The sequence below is a fragment of the Ixodes scapularis genome, unplaced genomic scaffold (assembly GCF_016920785.2).
Source record: "Ixodes scapularis isolate PalLabHiFi unplaced genomic scaffold, ASM1692078v2 PGA_scaffold3__209_contigs__length_174095766, whole genome shotgun sequence".
Classification (NCBI taxonomy): Eukaryota; Metazoa; Arthropoda; class Arachnida; order Ixodida; family Ixodidae; genus Ixodes; species Ixodes scapularis.
Window position 1 is genome coordinate 42,356,229 of NW_024609868.1, and position 17,264 is coordinate 42,373,492.

Consider the following 17,264-nt stretch of genomic DNA (forward strand, 5'->3'; position numbering starts at 1 on the left):
GTCATTCAACCATCAGACATCCCAAAATATGACTCCATCAGACCATCAGGATTCTCGTGATGGTCTTTTTGATACATCATATTTGAGCTTGGTGAAATAGAGTACTTCAAATTTGTGAGAACTGAAGCCAATACTACGAACGCTTGTCATGGAGATGAGAAGGAGCCTGATCTCGAAGCTCGACAGATAACAGGTAATAGTAATCGTCCTGGTAACTCTTGTTCAACATGTGATAAAAAAGAAGCAGTATGCCTCTAATACCCCTGTCAGACGGGCACGTTAAATGACATTTAAGCGAAATGGCACAGCTTAAAGTACTTTTTTTTACTGCTTTTTATACTTAAGAAACAGCTTGCATTGTGACACTCAGCATAATGTTTTGTGTGCTTACATGATGCTCAGCGTCACAGCACAGACTCTTTTTTTAGCTCTTCAAGATATTTTCATGACTGGCTCGCTCTCCCCAGTGCTTTGCCGGAGAGTAGATGCACGGGATAGTTTGCGAATTTATACAGTGGCATAGCCAGCACCTTTTTTTTTGGGGGGGGGAGACATGCGGAGATGCTTATGATTTGGTGAGTGATGGGGGTCACTTCAGCCCCATAAGCACGCCTCTCCTGGCTGCTCTGCAGCTCCCATAAAGGAGAATTTGGAACTCTCTATGGTTACATATCTGCTGAAACATTTTGTTAACTAAGACGTCTTCATTGCTTAAAAATGGGGAAGAAAGACACTTAAATTCTTGACCAAGAAATCTGAAAATTGTTTTTACATTACGCTGAATACTAGTTTTCGAACTGAACTTTATTTAGAGAAGGATACCAAACAAAGTTTTCAAACAGGGAGCCTTTCTTTCTGCTTCCCTTCCCCCCTCTCCGCAATGTCCTGTTTGCTACTCTAGAGTGCACAGTCCTGACAAAAAAAAAGCTTATTAATCGGACTTTTTGGAGAGGAGCTGGTGGAGCAGCTGGTTTGTTTCCACCATCTGATCCACCATTTTTTCTATTATCTCGGCCTGTTGAGTCATCAGCTGCCGCTGGTGGAGCCTGTCCTCTTCCTCCATGATGAGCTTTCGGTGGGCCAGCTCGCCATCTGTCGTCTGCCTTTCTCTCTCCAGGCTGACTCGTGCCTCTTCTAAGTCGATACGGCGATTTTCGATTTTCTGCTGCTCCTTTCTTAGCTTTTGCTCTTCAATCATGACACGGTTCTTGGCCTGAAACTTCATATCAAGAAACTCAAGCCCCCGGCTGAGCTTTCTTTTTCTACCACCTGCACAGAACATAAAGCAATAAATTAATATTGATACATATACATAACTACAGTATTAAGGCATCTTGAGGGTGAATAACACATTATCTACACTCTGGCAGCAGAATTTATTTTAATCAAAACATTTTCAAACCCATACCTCTCATGGAGTATTGCTTAGACAATGCCCTGACTGATTTGTAAATGATTTGTTACATCATCGACTGTCGCTCGTCTATCCGACAAAATCATTTCACGTGAACGTTCACTGTCATCATCAGCTGTGAACGCAGATGGGCGTCCGGCTCCTTGCTTATGGCTACTATTCCGTGTTTTCTGAGTTTATTCTTAGCTAAAAATTCGGTGTCTATCAAAGTTTATAATTGTTAAATTTCCAATTTTTTGAAATTCGGGGTTTAAATTTCCTGTGTTTTAAATTTGTCAAACTTCAAAATTAAAATAAATAATTACTGGACAAAAACATACCCTAAGGTGATAAAAGCTCCCAGAATCGAAATATATTTCTGCAAGGGCATTTGACAATAACACGCCCTTGCAATTGGGAGTACCAACTATCCCACGAGAACTTTTGCAAAATGTGTTGCTTCAATAATCATCAGTACTTTGAAATATCCAAACTCCTGAACGTACTCATTGGGAAGCTTAAAAGCTTCAGCTGCCGTTTTATACACTCTACAAGTTTTTTTACTGTTATAACAATACAGCCCTCTTCCTCTATCGAAGAACCACATGTAGTATAGTCCAAACTGGAAACTAGAAAAGTTACTTGTCACGACCCAAAAATACAATGACTTGTACTCTACGAACCTTGACAGGATAAAAGTGGAACTTCATTTTGTTAATAACTCAAGATGAAAAAAAATGAAGTGGCCTCATTTCAGAAGTGCCAACTCTGTGCTTGACAAACTTTATAAGTAAAATGTCTTTTTTGCTTTCCATTTTGCCATCGTCACCTCTAAGTTGTGAGCTTTTAGGATAAATCCAAAAAGACAAAACTGTTCCAGCGAGCATTTGTCGAAGTTTTTAGGATATATTGCAAAAATCTGAACCCTACTTATGGCTGACAATTGTGCGTCCTTCATTAAACTTCTGTACCCGTTCAACATACTTCGCAACGAAACACTTCCTTTGTGCAGTGCCAAAGTATTCGATAAATATCTTCGCCAGACAGATCCTCAGATCACAAAAACTGTCTCCCCCGCTGGTGTGAACTAAGATTAAAGCAGTCACACTTTATCGCACCTCACACACAGCTGAATTGACTGTACACGTTCAAACCTACACAGCAGCAACTTGTGACACAGAAAGCTTGTATGAAAAGCACTGATAATAAGCTACTGTGACCAGCAAAGTTTTAAGATAACCGAGGTGAGAATAATTTTTAATCACTTCTATAATACCAATGGGTACACCCTAAAACCATAGATGGGTTGTTTAAAGAATATAATGTTTCGTATTACTATTCATGCAGAAAGCTGCGAGAATATGGGCTTCCGTAACAAACTGTCAAAAATTAAGGTGCACAATAATGTTCCTAAACCCATGAAACAGCTGTAGGCTGCCTTTCAAACAACAAAAATTGCCACATGGTAGTCCAGAGCTCTCAGAAATTCTACCATATAGATTCGTATAGGGTATGTTTATATATGCCACACAATACCGAGCAAGTACCCACAGAAACGTTGGAGATAATCTTGAAAAACTGGGAGGTCGGTTTGACAAGAAAATTCCTAAAGGAAGACATGATAGGGTAAGTTTCACTGCTTCGCACCAGTGTGCTAGGAGAAGCGGCTGATATGGCGGAGTGTCTTGGTTAGCTATAGCTAGGGCTCCGTGTTTTCGGAGTTTATTTTTCGTGAAATTCGGAGGGTGTTTTTAGGAGTTTATTTTTTAGCGAAAATTGGGTGTTTATCAGGGTTTGTTTCGTAAACCCCCAATTTTCAAAAATTCGGAGATTAATTTCGCAGTGTTTCCCATCAAAAAATAATAACTAATAACCGGATGCAAACATATGCCAGATAAAAAATAAAACGCGCTTGTATCAATTAGGTAACATTTCTTCAGTTGAATTTGGCATTGTTGTCATTGGAAATACTAATTGGTCCCACGAAAAAATTCGCACACAAGTGTGGCTTCGATCAACATCGATAGCTTAAAATCAATAAACTGCCGGAAGTAGCCGCAAGAAGCTCGTAGTCATCCCATCAATCTATCCCGCGGCCGTGCAAGGTGGAGTGTAATAGAGAAGTTTCAACTGCCCCTCTTCCCTATACAATCTCGATGGTCCATAGCTTTCACTGTTACCCCCAGAAACATATCCTCTGCTTTCTCTAAATCCCAAATCCCATGGCCCAAACTGAAAACCAAGAGAGTGGCTTTTGTCGTGACACGAATGGTACGATGACCTGTTTCCCTGAACCAACCTTGACGAGGCAAGCCGTAAGACCACCTTTTGGCAACGGTCCGAGGCTTCAAACATAATTAGGGAGGGTGTCATTTACCCAGGACCATTAATCCTGCGCTGCTCAAATTGTTCAAAAAAACATATTTTTTTTGTTGCTGTTGGGGGAGGGGGGGAGGGGACGGGAGGGGGGGGGGGGCTGGCATGGGCACATAACAATTGGGAGTTTATCGGATAAATCCGAATTGACAGAAATTTTACCGGCGGGTGTTTTTTGGATTTATCCGAAAACATGGAGCCCTAGCTATAGCCTATACTTCGTCTCACTAAGGCAGTGCAACATATCCCAACCTATTCAAAAGAAGTGAAAGGAGGAACAGAAGAGAAAGGCTGGGATTCCCAGCTTCTCTCCTGTTGTTTTTTCCCTCCTCTTGAACAGGTTCGGATACGCTGTCGCCACTGTAGCCTTGGCCGTACTGCACAGCTTTAGTGAGGCGGTGTACAGGTGGACTCTGAGGTCTGTGCTGGGCACCTGACGTGCCTTTTGCATATTTTTCTTTCATCCGTAGGTAGCAGAAAGGCACTTATTGGGATAGGGGTTCATGCTTGGTATTTTACAGTACCCTCTTAAGAAATCACGAATAATATCCTTTTTTTAGAACCTGAAAACACGTTTGACAACTGCAGTTCATAAAACATTTTGGGGTTGAATATATGCGCTTTTTGGCTTCCCAGAGCATTTGTGCATCCTTGTGCTCCCCTCATTTCATTACGAATCCCAGTGCGGCACTGGCAATGTAGCTGACCCTCAGCCACATTCCTAGAAAGGTTCTACATACCTGCAGAGTGGTCAAATCCCACACCAATTTAGTTTACGCTTTATCTAGGGTCTGATAACAGCATTATTCTGGTTTAGGGCACCTAAACAGAGGTTTTTTGTGCACATGACATGGCCAAAATGCACATGTAAACCAAGGATAAGGCATTATATGTTGCATACAATATAAAAAGTACAAGGTTATATCTACAAAACATATTATTTTACACATTATTGCATGTTGCAGTGATTGACACTGATAGTTTATATTAAAAATGAATACCTATACATTCACATCATCATTTGCAAGTCGTCATAACTCAGTAGCTTGGATGCAGGTGTGATTTTAGTTAATTGCATGGCGATATGCGAGATGGAATTAGACATACCCCTTGTGCCTGGGAATTGTATTGTAAGCCAATAAATAATGCACACATAACTATAACTTGGGACTGCTCGGTTAAGATTCTCTCTGTCCTCCCTAATATTTGCCTCATAATAGTTTCTTCGTGCCTTCTTTAGCAACCAAATGATTTAATATTAGACCATGCTATCATAAAAAAACTTGTTTTCTTTATGAAGTTATAAGCTATCAATTATTGATTGTACTATTAAAATCAGCCTTTGTTTTTCTTTTTTTAGAAAGGGTTCTCTGCATGTGCTCGATGTAATTTCTATGCATTGCTAGCAAGAGAGAGCTCCCCTAATACATATCAGTTATGGCATTTCTTTAGGCTCACATACTGGCTGATACTAAATCATTTCAGATTATTAGGAAAATACTACATTCGTATGTTTTTCAAATGCACTTGTTTTTGTGAAAGAGTTATGGGTCTATCGTATAAATATTTCAAGCACAATTTCACCACAAGAACATTTTTTGGTAGTAGGTTTGCCCACGTGGGACAAAACTCGCAACAAAATGGATTTCATGCTGTGCTGCAGTTACTTAAATTTGTGACCAATGGCAGTGAAGTGTATTGGACCTACTCTGTCTACATGACAGCGATACAGGGGGAGTTAAAATCATTATCATAAAAGCCTAACTTGTATCTCTAGACAGTTTAGGGTCTATCTGTGCAATATGACTTTCGACTGCATGGTTGCTGAACGTCATGCCTTGCAGTGTTGGCCTAGTGGCAGGTGCTGGATGTTTTTCAGCTGAGGTCAGGCCGTTCGACCGCAAGATCCCTGAGAAGGTAGGCTCCTGGCTGCAGGGTTCGGTTGGTGCCATCCCCTCCTCTTCTCCATCTGAGGGCACCGCATAGATTTCTTCCAGCAGTGCAGTGGCACTTTGGTCACCTTCATCAGCTGCACAATAATGCCACAATGCAAGGCTTTCTCACAAACTTTAACTAAAAAGCAGCAATGAAGTTCATGCTACACATATGCTATCATTTATTAGTAAACAGTCCTATGGTTCTTTCAATCATCCTACATTCCCTCCGTTTTGTTCTGAGATGGCAGCCATTTAACACTTAGTGGGATATACTATTGCAAACAATATGAGCTGAAACAGTCATTTATGTTTCTTTGGCATACCTGCCAGTTTTTGGGTAAGTTGTGGCCCGAACCAGGAATGAAATGCAAAGTTAAGCTCCTATACTTACGACTGTTTGACAGATTGAACGAAAAGGAAGCTTGTGAGGACCACACAAGAAAATTGCGGATCAGGTGTTTCGGTTCATATTGTCTTTGGGGGTACATCAAGATCCTACAACTTGTATGAGTGTCGATCATCTCATGAAGTCGCAAGCCATGCTACAACAGCCTTGGCACAAGTGAATGCAGAATGGTTTTTTCTGCAATCAAATGTTTTTTTTTTCTTTTAATGAACATAAAGATATTTTGCGTGACATATTTCCGACTTGGAATTCTTACCAAAATCCATGCTGGGATCCTTTGCCTTATTTGATTTATGCACAGAGGCAGTGTTTTTCAGATAGTTCGAGCTCGCTTGTGTTGTGATCCACTGAATCACCCAGGGCAGTGAGGAACATTAAGGACCATCGGTCAGTCCTCGAGAAGTCGACTCCTCAGTGGCCAAAATGAGTCCAGTAAATAATGGCGGGGCGGCAACGAAGAAAAAAACAAGCTACACTAACTATAGGTTTATGTGATCCAAACAAGTACTTTACTTCTTCAGTTCTGTCACTGGTGAAAGCACTCACCATGCCTCTGAATTTCACCGAAAAAAAAAAACAAAAAAACTGGGATGTCTTGATCATATCTGATAAACTCAAGAGACACACCGAATGTGTAGTGAATGAGCTGGGCACATGCTATGTGTGTTTATGATGCCACATACATCGCAGTGTCACATGACGTCGTAGTGTCAAGCGACGTCACAATTTCATGTGATTTCAGGTTGTAGAAGGGTTGAAAACTGAGTTAGTTGGCAACTGTTCATTCTGGTTTAAAAGTGCACAACAGACGAGGACAAAGTCATCGGCTTTTGTGCACTTTTAATTCATGTCAGGGTATCACGTGACACCTTGATACGGGTCATAGAATATAGCCTCTATAGGGATATATTCCTTATATAACCTTGACCTAGATGTCAGTCGAGCGCACCACTCGTGCGTAATGTGTCTCTTTTCGCATTAAACCAGACCTATAACACATTTTTGTTAAAACGACACCAATGAAAAATCTCTAACAAGTGAAGGAATAAGGCAGGTTGCAGAAAACATTCAACATCATGGCCGCACATGACTTAGCAGAATGAAAACTTGTTTCGTGAAGCTGACCTATATCGTGGTTTCCTCGTTTTTTAACTCCCTAATATAGCGCAGTTCTTCAGAGCATGGGGAAACAATTGATGTTCAAACCTTATATTAACATTGCCAATATTTAAAGGATCATAATCATAAAAAATAAGTTTCATAAAACAAAAATGTCATTGTAGAGAAACACCATGGGCTAAAGGCAACTACCTCCTCCTGTGCTCTCTTGCATGATCCAACTCACTGCCTCCTCCCGTTGTTGGCTGGCTGCATTACTTGTTGGCCTTTTACCCTTCAATGTTTTTGCTGCCAATATAAAATAGAATCAACAAAGTTGGCAAAAGTTAGTACAATAATTAGGGTTTACAGTACGCTCACGATAATTCAAACTCAAATATTTCATACTTTTGATTAAATAATATTCAAACAAATTGGGAACATTTGGTTATCCCGCTATGTTTTTAATAGGCCGCTTAATTCAAACGGTGTTTTCGTGTAATTCATACTTTTTCTTCATGCGGCCCCGTTGAGCGTGCTTCTTTCCGAGCATCTGGTGCACTGCGGAAAAACAACACTCGCGGAGCTCGCTTTCGCGGGTGTTGCTTCCGGCAGTGAATCTTTGCTCGAAGCACGCTCAATGGTGCTAAAACAGGGGACACATGAGCGATGAAAACGGGTGCCGCGTGGTAGTTTCTATAGCACCTTACGCAGTCCTAGGTCTACGTCACAGCAGCCGCGCAAGTTGCTATGGGAGCTGCCGCGCGGCACCCGTTTTTATCGCTCATCCGTCTCCTGCTTAATAGTCCACAATAGATAACTTTATTCTTAGATAAAACAACTTAATTTTGTTTTGAGGTGTCGTATGCTGTCTAAACAGTAAATGAAAAACAACATTTCTTTAGGGATGAATAAGCCTATGTCATACATTTGATAAGCATAGATAACTAGGCAGGTTAATTGATAAGAGTTTGTGCTGAAAAAACATGAACTCTTATCTTCGTCTTTTTGTCCTCATCTCAGTCGCGCCGTTTTTTCAACATGAGCTATGTCATACCTTTTGCCAATGTTCCTTGTGTGGCATACCTGCTTATGATATTAGTAAAGCTTTGTAGAAGAAGTCATCAAATATCTGCTTTGTATGTGTAGCCAACCATAGAGCAAATCATAATTTTATCTTGCATTAAGTTTAGATGGCTCTTTAATAAATTAAGCTTATAATAGTTGAAACAAAACTCTTCCTGGGGTTTGAGTAAATGATTCTGCCTACTGGAAATGGCTTCTCTTCTGAAGTGTAAGATATGATAAATTATGAGCATTGTTAGTTAATTGCAACAGCCTAAACATATATGACAGAGGAGACATAGCTTGCAAGATGAACACTGTGTCAGTCTGAGCTCGACCGCCCCAATCATGAAGCACCAAACAATGCACTCTACAACAGTGAGGATAAGCTGTGCAGTAGACCGACAAACACTTGCAATAATATGTGCATACAAAGTTGCATGAATAACTTGAAAGAATAACAGTGCCAAGAGACAATGGACAAGTAAGACAGCAACAAAGCTAGCGCGTTCCACTTACAAAATGTCTCTTGGTGCTCTTACTCTTTCCAGGTTTGACATACCTAGAAAGGATAGTCATCTACCTGTTTCGTAGGCAGCTGAAGGTTATTACTTCACAGAAAGTAAACAAACAGAATACAAAATATGATATATGGTGCAAAAGCAAAAACAAAAAAAAAATGGTTGCCAAATGTACACACCTTAACGAAATTAATGAAACAAATTAATCATCAAACACAAGTCAATTCACACACAAGAGTAAAAAAATATGGTGCTACACAACTTAATTTCAATTAAAAAGGTAGCTTTAGAAATTGTCTTGCCTCTTTGGATTGTTTTGTCAGCAGCATGGCCTCGGAATATGAAGCTTAAATACACTCGGACTGAATAGCCTGAGGCCACATAATTACATAATTGCAATATCTGCAGGAATAACTCGTAAGCTTTTTTGTTTTCAAGCACAAACATTCTTGTGGTATATAAGGACCTCCTCAGACAAACAACCTTGAGAATCAAAGCTGCACGGAACAAACCTGGCTTTCGTCCAAACTCATCATAAAGTGCTACGCACTCAAGCAGAAGGCGTGCCTTTTCGTCAAATTGTTCTTCAGTTCCTGATCTGGAAGTGAAATACATGCCTGCTGCTTTAGAATATTCAAAAAAAGCTTTTTGTTAGCAATAGAAACATCATTGTACCTAAAAGTACGCTGAAACTTTTTGCCTTTCTTATGATAAAAACATTTGGTGTCACTAAAACAAAGTAAACTATTTCGGCCTAAACCTTTTATTAAAACATGTCTCCAGACCCTAGGCTTGGTGAGTTAAGCACGAGTAGCACAAGTTTTACCTTCAGAGAATGTGTGGCAGTACACATGCAACTTTTTCCATCTAGCCTCTTTGCAGTGTCTAACTCAACATGTTATGAAAAAGCCCATATGTCTACTTTTCTCGAAATCATGCATAAAGTGCTTCAGCATATACGTAAACGATGTGTCAGATCAAATTTGTGGCAAAATGAGGAGTCCGAGGCTGAATATCTTAAATACAGTTCACAGATCTAATCTAGGAAATGTTTCAACTCCAAATTTTGATCTGTGCTATTTTCTTTGCTTATTTCCACAAATTGTCATATCTGACTCTCCACATACTCATATCATATTCAGATATGAGGAAGTACTTATTAACAAAAGATTATGTAGAGTTTTTACCTTACCCATTTTACCCACCACGAGTCAATTTTTTTACAAGTGTTTAGATCAAACATTTACGTTCTCGTGGTAAGGTTTTGTTAAGAGCTTGTGAAATGCTGATGAGATCAGCTATAAAAAACATCATGAAGCACATTCTAGACTAAGAATTTGATGTGCAGGTATAGGAAACAAAGAAACAATTGGAGGTTCACTACAAAACACCATAACCAAGCAATAAATGTAATTACAGTATAGAACCATGATTTGCTGAATATCTATGTGAAGCACTGGTATCACATGTAGTATACAGGCAGCTTGCACAGTGCGATTTTTAATGTATCGTATAAAGTGTAATTTGCAGGCATTCCTCTGTACGCTCGCTTGTAGGAGCACGAATACCAGAAGTGAAAAAGAAAAATATAGATCTCACCTAACCTTTTATATATTGAGTTTAGACATTACTTAAAACTGTAATTGTTGAGGAGACAAAATATATAGTAAAAGTAAGGCTGTAAAGGTCTGACACATATGCGGAGTGCAAGTTCGTCTGCTTCTTTTGCAGGGGTTGTGGTGATGTCACAACGCTGAGCTCTGGTTGGCTCTGGCTGAAGATTAGTAGGTAGTCCTGAAAGCAAGCTGCCTTGAGGTCTAACCACTATTCTTCAATCAGGGCCAATCAGAGATGGGCGTTCTGACATCACCACAACCCCTGCAAAAGAAGCAGACGAACTTGTGATTTGCGTATGACACAGATAGTTGTTGCTAAAACTTCTAGCTAATACTCTCGGTGTGGTGGCAGTCAAAGTGTACTAGTCAATCATGCAATGTACTTGGAAGCACAGTTCATTGGATGCTCTGGCAGCAAACGCTGTTTTATTTGTGGATACTGGCGTGAAAGCTTTGGTTAAAGCAGATTTATTCTTACATAAACGCTGCTTGCCTGCCTGCCTGTAAGTGGTGCTTCTCTGCATCTATATTGCAGAGAAGCCACTGATAAGGAGGAAGGCACGGAAGGGTTCTGTTGCTGAAAGCTTTTAAGTAAATAAAAAAAAGTTGTGATACCACGAATGATGTGCGGCTCGTTTTCCACCGTATTTTTTTTCTTTTGGTTTACCTGATTTATATACTCGGGGAATAAAATAATGCCTCGACCGTACATGGTAACTTGTTTTCTAATACGTCATGAGTTTTCAGCGGGCAAGCTTTGGTGTTTTACATCAACCAAATATGATGTTTACACCAACCACGTCCCGATATGCTGAAAAGTTGCCGACAGCAAACTTGATTTGGCACAAGAACACGCTCGCGCGCGCTTATCATCAACATTCGAAGTCGTCTGCTAGCGATCCTGTCTCTTTCCCTCGAGGCCCACTGCAGGGCCGAGTATTAAGAAAGCTATGGACAAATAAAACTAGAAATATTAAATCGTGAAGAAAGTACAAAAATAACCAAAATATACTCACTTTCTCAAGTTGATGCGGTCATTTTTCTTGTACAAAGTTACGAGGAGGTCGATCCGTTCCCTCGCTCCTCGCAACGAGAAGTTCTTTTTCGACGCGGCGTTTAAGCCTTTGAGGACGTCATTCCAAAGAGCTGGAGTCAAAAAAGGATTGGCGCCTAGCACCTCCCGAAGTAGAAAGATATCGTCTACTGCTGTAAATCGCTTGCGAGCAGGAGGCGGAGGGACGGAGGTAGATGCGGCGCTCATGTTGCTCTCTAAAGGGCCGCCCACACTAGCGAGAAAACGCGCCCGGCGCGCCGATAAATCGGTTAAGCGGCAAGATAAAGGGCGTGTGTCTGCACGCGCTCGTGGCGCTGACTGTGCTTCGGCGACATTTTGTTACTTGCCGCGATCGGCGTGCCACGCGCGTTTTCTCGCTAGTGTGGGCGGCCCTTTACGGTACAGATAGCAGACGATCACGGTCGTACGCCCGCGTACCGATCGTTGCGCCATGTACGGTACGACCACGAAGAAAACATAAAGGGAAACCTGTAACTTTACTGCTGTGCACTCATTAGAACTATCACCCAATATTCAAAGGGCTCGTTTTATAGGATATATGTGATTAGCATTTGTACAGAAATTTTTAATTCATGCTACATTTTTTAAACTAAAAAGTATCCAGAGCCTTGATGCACAAGGCTGTTGCTCACTCTGTTGCCACTACAGATAATCCTCAGTCATAACAGCAGCTGTAAAAAACGGGTGATAAGTGCTCAAAATGCACATCCAATGTGTGTATAAAAAGAACAAAAAAAAAAAACTTAATATTTAATATGTAAAAAAAAAAAAAAAAAAAGTGTTTGAGCCAGCGGGATTCGAACTCTCCACCACTGGTCCTCTACGAACACAAGTAATCGGCGCTCTTACCCACTGTGCTACCGAGCACACGATTTTTGGTTGCGCTAAACACCAATTAATTTCTATTGAAAAAGTCCTATTGCGTTTTGTTCTTTATTCTTTTTCTTTTTTGCTGACTCAAACTTTATGAACTTGCTGTCACACATGGCGCTCCCGCCAGGCATTGCCACGATTTATTTTCTTCATGTTTGGAGCCACGGCACGCTCTCTCCGCCAGCGAAATCGCCGTTTTGCTAACCAAGCGAGACTGTCCATGTCGGCCATTGGTCGTGCCGGTCGTGCCTTACGGTTCCACCAGCGCATTACGGTAAGATCGCAGAAGGCAGGCGCATGCGCAGTTCGTACCGGAGGGCCCATCGTACCGTATCGGATGTGCAAAAACGGTTCCCTAAAACTCTCTATTATCAATGGCGGCCGTCGACGGTTAAGCTGCAGCTGCGCTCCTCTTCTGCACTATAAGGTTTGGAGTGTGTCTTCTACATATACGGTTTAATCGCCTAGTCGTAAAGTTTGCTCTGGGGAAGGTAAGAGTGGGTGCCCATTGTCCAGGCAGGTGTTTCCGCTTCTCGAGTGCTCGCGCAACGAAAGCAGTGGACGTAGCTTCATGTACGTACGTATGACACCTTCCCCAATAAAGCTCGCGCGCACGGACGCACACAATGTTTTGTTTGAATTTCTAAAAAGCTTTGAACTCGCGCCAAGGGGTGGGGGATCATGGTAGCTAGCGTGAGCAACGCAAAAGGAATAAGTCTCTTAGCGGAACCTTATATCCCTTTTTTAGGCTTCTACGAATTTCCTTTACAATTTTAGCGCTCTGCCTACTACAAGAAAAAAAAAAAAAAAAAGAAGAAGAGAGAGAGAGAAGACATCTGAACAGTTGAACAAATGAGTCAGTAAAGAAGAGTGTGACATAATTTTGTTGACATTAAGGGCTTCAAACTGGGAGAGGCAAGAGTTGATAGTACACTGAGTATACTGAGCACCTCTGCAGTTTTAAGCGTTAAACGTGTGGTGTAATGAACAACCTGACAGCACTTGAGCACCTGCTGTGCACCTGCAGCTCCCACATAGCTCGCAAGTGTCGCCATTGCTGGTTACTGACAGATTGTTCCAGTTAGTGGTTTCTTCAAACTACAACTTATGTGGTGTGAAGCTAACACGACGAACCGAACGCTCGCGGCGCATAAAATATTGGCATGGCTGAGAATGACGTCACATGCAAGCTGTGTACCGTAACCACAGAAACATCCCAGGTACAGTCAGCATCAAAATGAGGTGGAGCGACGGCCAGATTCAGCTTACCCCTGACGGGATAAGCCGTGTAGAGCAAGACTGGAACAGGCTGCTGTGATTTTATGCAAGGGGGAGGTTAATGGTAATGATAAGCTGTGCATTTAGCCAACAACAACTGATTGTAAACAAAGAAAACATGACAGGCGTGATGATGCATCAAAACCAACAGCTGGCCCTGCAACGAGTTCTCCCAACCTTGGAGCCTCGCCCATGCATGAAATCTCGGTGGTCCGTTCCAGCCTCGCTCTCAGTGCTATCGCGACAGTGGCACCACATGTGAGATTTTTGCCACTCCGGCCGGTGTGGCGACAAGCCAGCTCATTTTGATGCCGCCTGTACAAGAGCGAATCCAGCCAACGTGTTGAAAGCCCATTGAACAAGCTGACCTAGCAGAGACGATTGTTGCACCTTTAGCAACAAATACAAAAATCGCACAACCGAATATGCTTACTCTTTGGCCTCCCATCAGCAGGAGGATGGTAGGACTCTTTGCTAAAAAATCACACTTCATTAATGTTACGCCCTCGCTAGCCCACACAAAAGCTGGTTACATTTTGAACAACATATTACTCTGATCATATCTAACAAAACTGATGTACACTGACTATTTACACCTCCACCCGCCCGCTAAATTTACCAGCCATGTTTATTGTTTTTATCATGCCCTAGACTTGGAAGCAAGCCCTATAACACCTTCCATGTTAAGACCCGAAATCACAGCATGTGTGTGCTTACGCTAACTTCCTACCAGTCCAGACGAAAGATAGTTGCACTCTTAAAGGGGCCCTGCAAGGACTTTTTTTACTGGTTTTTAATTTGCACCGAACCTGAGCGCATTGAACGTAGTAACTCGAATTTCGCTTTATTTTAGAAGTTATAGGCAAATTAAAATTACAAAAACAAGCAAAAAATAACCTCCTTCATGACGTCCTTGGTCGCTTGAGTGGCCGTGAACTAGAGAAGGGGTAGCGAGCTCAGCGAGCGCTCACGGCTGCCGCACTCCGTTTTGACGGCTCAAGAGGACGCCACTAAAGCATGTTCTGGATATGAAGCGGGCAGCCAGGGTGGCTCGCAATACATGTGCTGCGCAATTAAACACCAATTCGGCATGACATTTCATTGGCCACAAACGACAGCAAACATACGGTAAAGATCAGTTCAGAACAAGAGCCACTTCGCGCTGCCATACCGCGCAACGGCCAAACCGCAAGCGAAACCTGCTTCGAAGGCCTTCAGAACGCTCGGAACCGGTTGTATCCTCGAGCCGGTATACAACCACAGCGCCGCCGCGTACATCCGGGACCTTTGTAACTCACTGCTCGTTCGTGCCTCATCCCACTACCCTTTTCTAGTATGCGCAGCCTTTTCCACTGCTTGGTGGCGGGTATGTCGACGGGTCATTTCTTGTTTCCGTACTTTATAAACTGCATTTGTTTCTTTTCTGATCTAAAATACTGAACAAAAGCTACTTTCATAAGTGATTGAAACAGTTGTCAAGATGTGGAAACCACAAAAAAGGTAGATGCTTAAATATGATCGCCGGGCCCCTTTAACAAACCACAAACTCTTACAATAGGTGAAGAATTCATTAGATACCTCTGCCACAAGTGTTATGCACAGGCTTAAAGTCGCTGGTGCAAAAATGATTTCATAGAGATGCCCCTGTGCATTGTCTGTTTCATGACATTGGCTGAGGTGGGGGGAGGGGGCATACCATTTTGGATGGTAAGAGCGACAACCTCTTCTGTCACCCCACACAAACCCTTGCGAAGGAAAGCAGATAGCGCTATGACTTTGCTGCGTAACTTGAGGCAGGGGCTTGTAGAGAAGCAGAGAGTGAAGTGTCTTCCAATACCAGCTATGACACTACCGTAAAACACTGATAAGAAACTACAGCAAACAAAACCACATATAGGCATGACTTGCCAACATAAACCCGTGTACCGTAAAATCCTGAGCAAGTGCCCACTCAAAATTTCTAGACATTTCCTCAGAATTTAGGGATGGGTGCTTCATAGGTCATCAATATGCAAAAAATATGTGTCCAACATATGGAAGGTTACTTAAAGAAGGGGATGGACAACAATGACTTCCAATAGACAATATGCGAAATTGTTTGAACGCCTGGCAACACTCTGTGCGCTGCCATCTTTGTTGCGTCGAGATTTCTCTGCTGTTTGTCACTTTCATAGCGTTGTCGGTAGCGATTGCGGCCTACTGCTCATTCTCATCGCTCCTCATTCACACCTGCGAGCTAAGGGTTAGTATTGTTTGACGCCTTTCTTGCGCATGTACATGCTTATTGCCACACCGGTCGCTGGTTTCTCGCCGCAACCAACATGGCAGACATAAACTTCAGCTTGAAATTTGGCTTTGAGTGCCGGCAAAGGCGCGGGCTTGGGCTTCTGGTTTTCGAAAGCGCTTTCTCTGCGCGAATGTTTGTGCGAGTAAAGGATTTTTCAGAACTACGCTTTTGCACCCTGGCCTTTGCCAGCACCGAAACCAGCTAGTGAGACAGAGCATGCTCTTCGGCGCCTCACTAGATGGCACTATGCATTTCGCATATTGTCTATTGGCAAATGCATTTACTGACCCGAAGTTCACATATATAGGTGAAGGAGGGAAAAGGGGGAAGTGAAAGCTGCCACAGTGACAAGAGAAAAAAAAAGTAATGTTTCACCCTCACCTCTTTTTCCTTCTCCTATATATGGTAAGTTCAGGCCAATAAATGTTGTTGCAAGTTAGAAGTCATTGTTGTTGTCTGTCCCCTTCTCTGTGTTACCTTCCTTATGTTGGATACTGTTATCAAATCGCTTATTTTGTACTTAAAGGGGCCCTGCAATCATATTTAAGCGTCTACCTTTTTTGCGGTTTCTAAGTCTCTTGGAGTTCGGGCAAGCCAGCGGGCACGGGGAGAGTAACTAAATATCAGTGCGCCATATTTTAACCGGACGACGCGGAAACCTCCTTCGCCGAAGGGAGCGACCCACAGTACCGAAAGCGCGCAAAATGTGACGTCTTTGGTCCTGGGCTTACTACTGGTCAGAGCCGCTAAAAGCTTCTTTTTAGTCGAAATACAAAATGTAAGTGGCGCGAACCATTTTAATTATTTATAAAAATAGTTTTTGTTCAGTATTTTAGGTCAGAAAAGAAACGAATGCAGTTTATAAAGTACGGAAACAAGAAATGACCTGTTGACATACCCGCCACCAAGCAGTGGCACCGACACGGAAAGGTCCCGGATGTACGAGGCGGCGCTGCGGTCGTATGGACAGGAGGATCCGACCGGCTCCGAGCGTTTCGAAGGCCTTCGGCGAGAAGCTCTGTCTTGCGGTTTGGCTGTTTGGCGGTATTGCAGTGCGAAGTGGCTCCCATTCTGAACTGATCCTTACCCCATGTTGCTGTCATTTGTAGCCAATGAAGTGTCATGCCGAATTAGTGTTTAATCACGCAGCAAGTGCAATGAGAGCCGCTCTGGCTGCCTGCTGCGTACAACCTATTCAGAACGTGCTTTGGTGGCGCCCTCGCGCTGTCGACACGGAGTGCGGCAGCCGTGAGCGCTCGCCGAGCTCACTACCCCTCCTCTAGTTCACGGCCACTCAAGCAGCCAAGGACATCATGAGGAACGTTATTGTTTGCTTGTT

At 42.5% G+C, this 17,264-nt stretch overlaps 1 protein-coding gene across 1 annotated transcript; it reads right to left on the reverse strand.

Annotated features, from left to right (window-relative positions):
* Positions 1-783: 783 nt before the first annotated feature.
* On the reverse strand, positions 784-11,697 carry LOC115312274. The gene is made up of 5 exons (XM_040218407.3): positions 11,429-11,697; positions 9,309-9,394; positions 7,424-7,519; positions 5,607-5,798; positions 784-1,269 (listed from the first exon to the last, which is right to left on the reverse strand). The coding sequence occupies exons 1-5, from the start codon at positions 11,671-11,673 to the stop codon at positions 932-934; spliced, it is 957 nt and encodes a 318-aa protein (XP_040074341.2). The 5' UTR covers positions 11,674-11,697; the 3' UTR covers positions 784-931.
* Between the last annotated feature and the right edge of the window lie 5,567 nt (positions 11,698-17,264).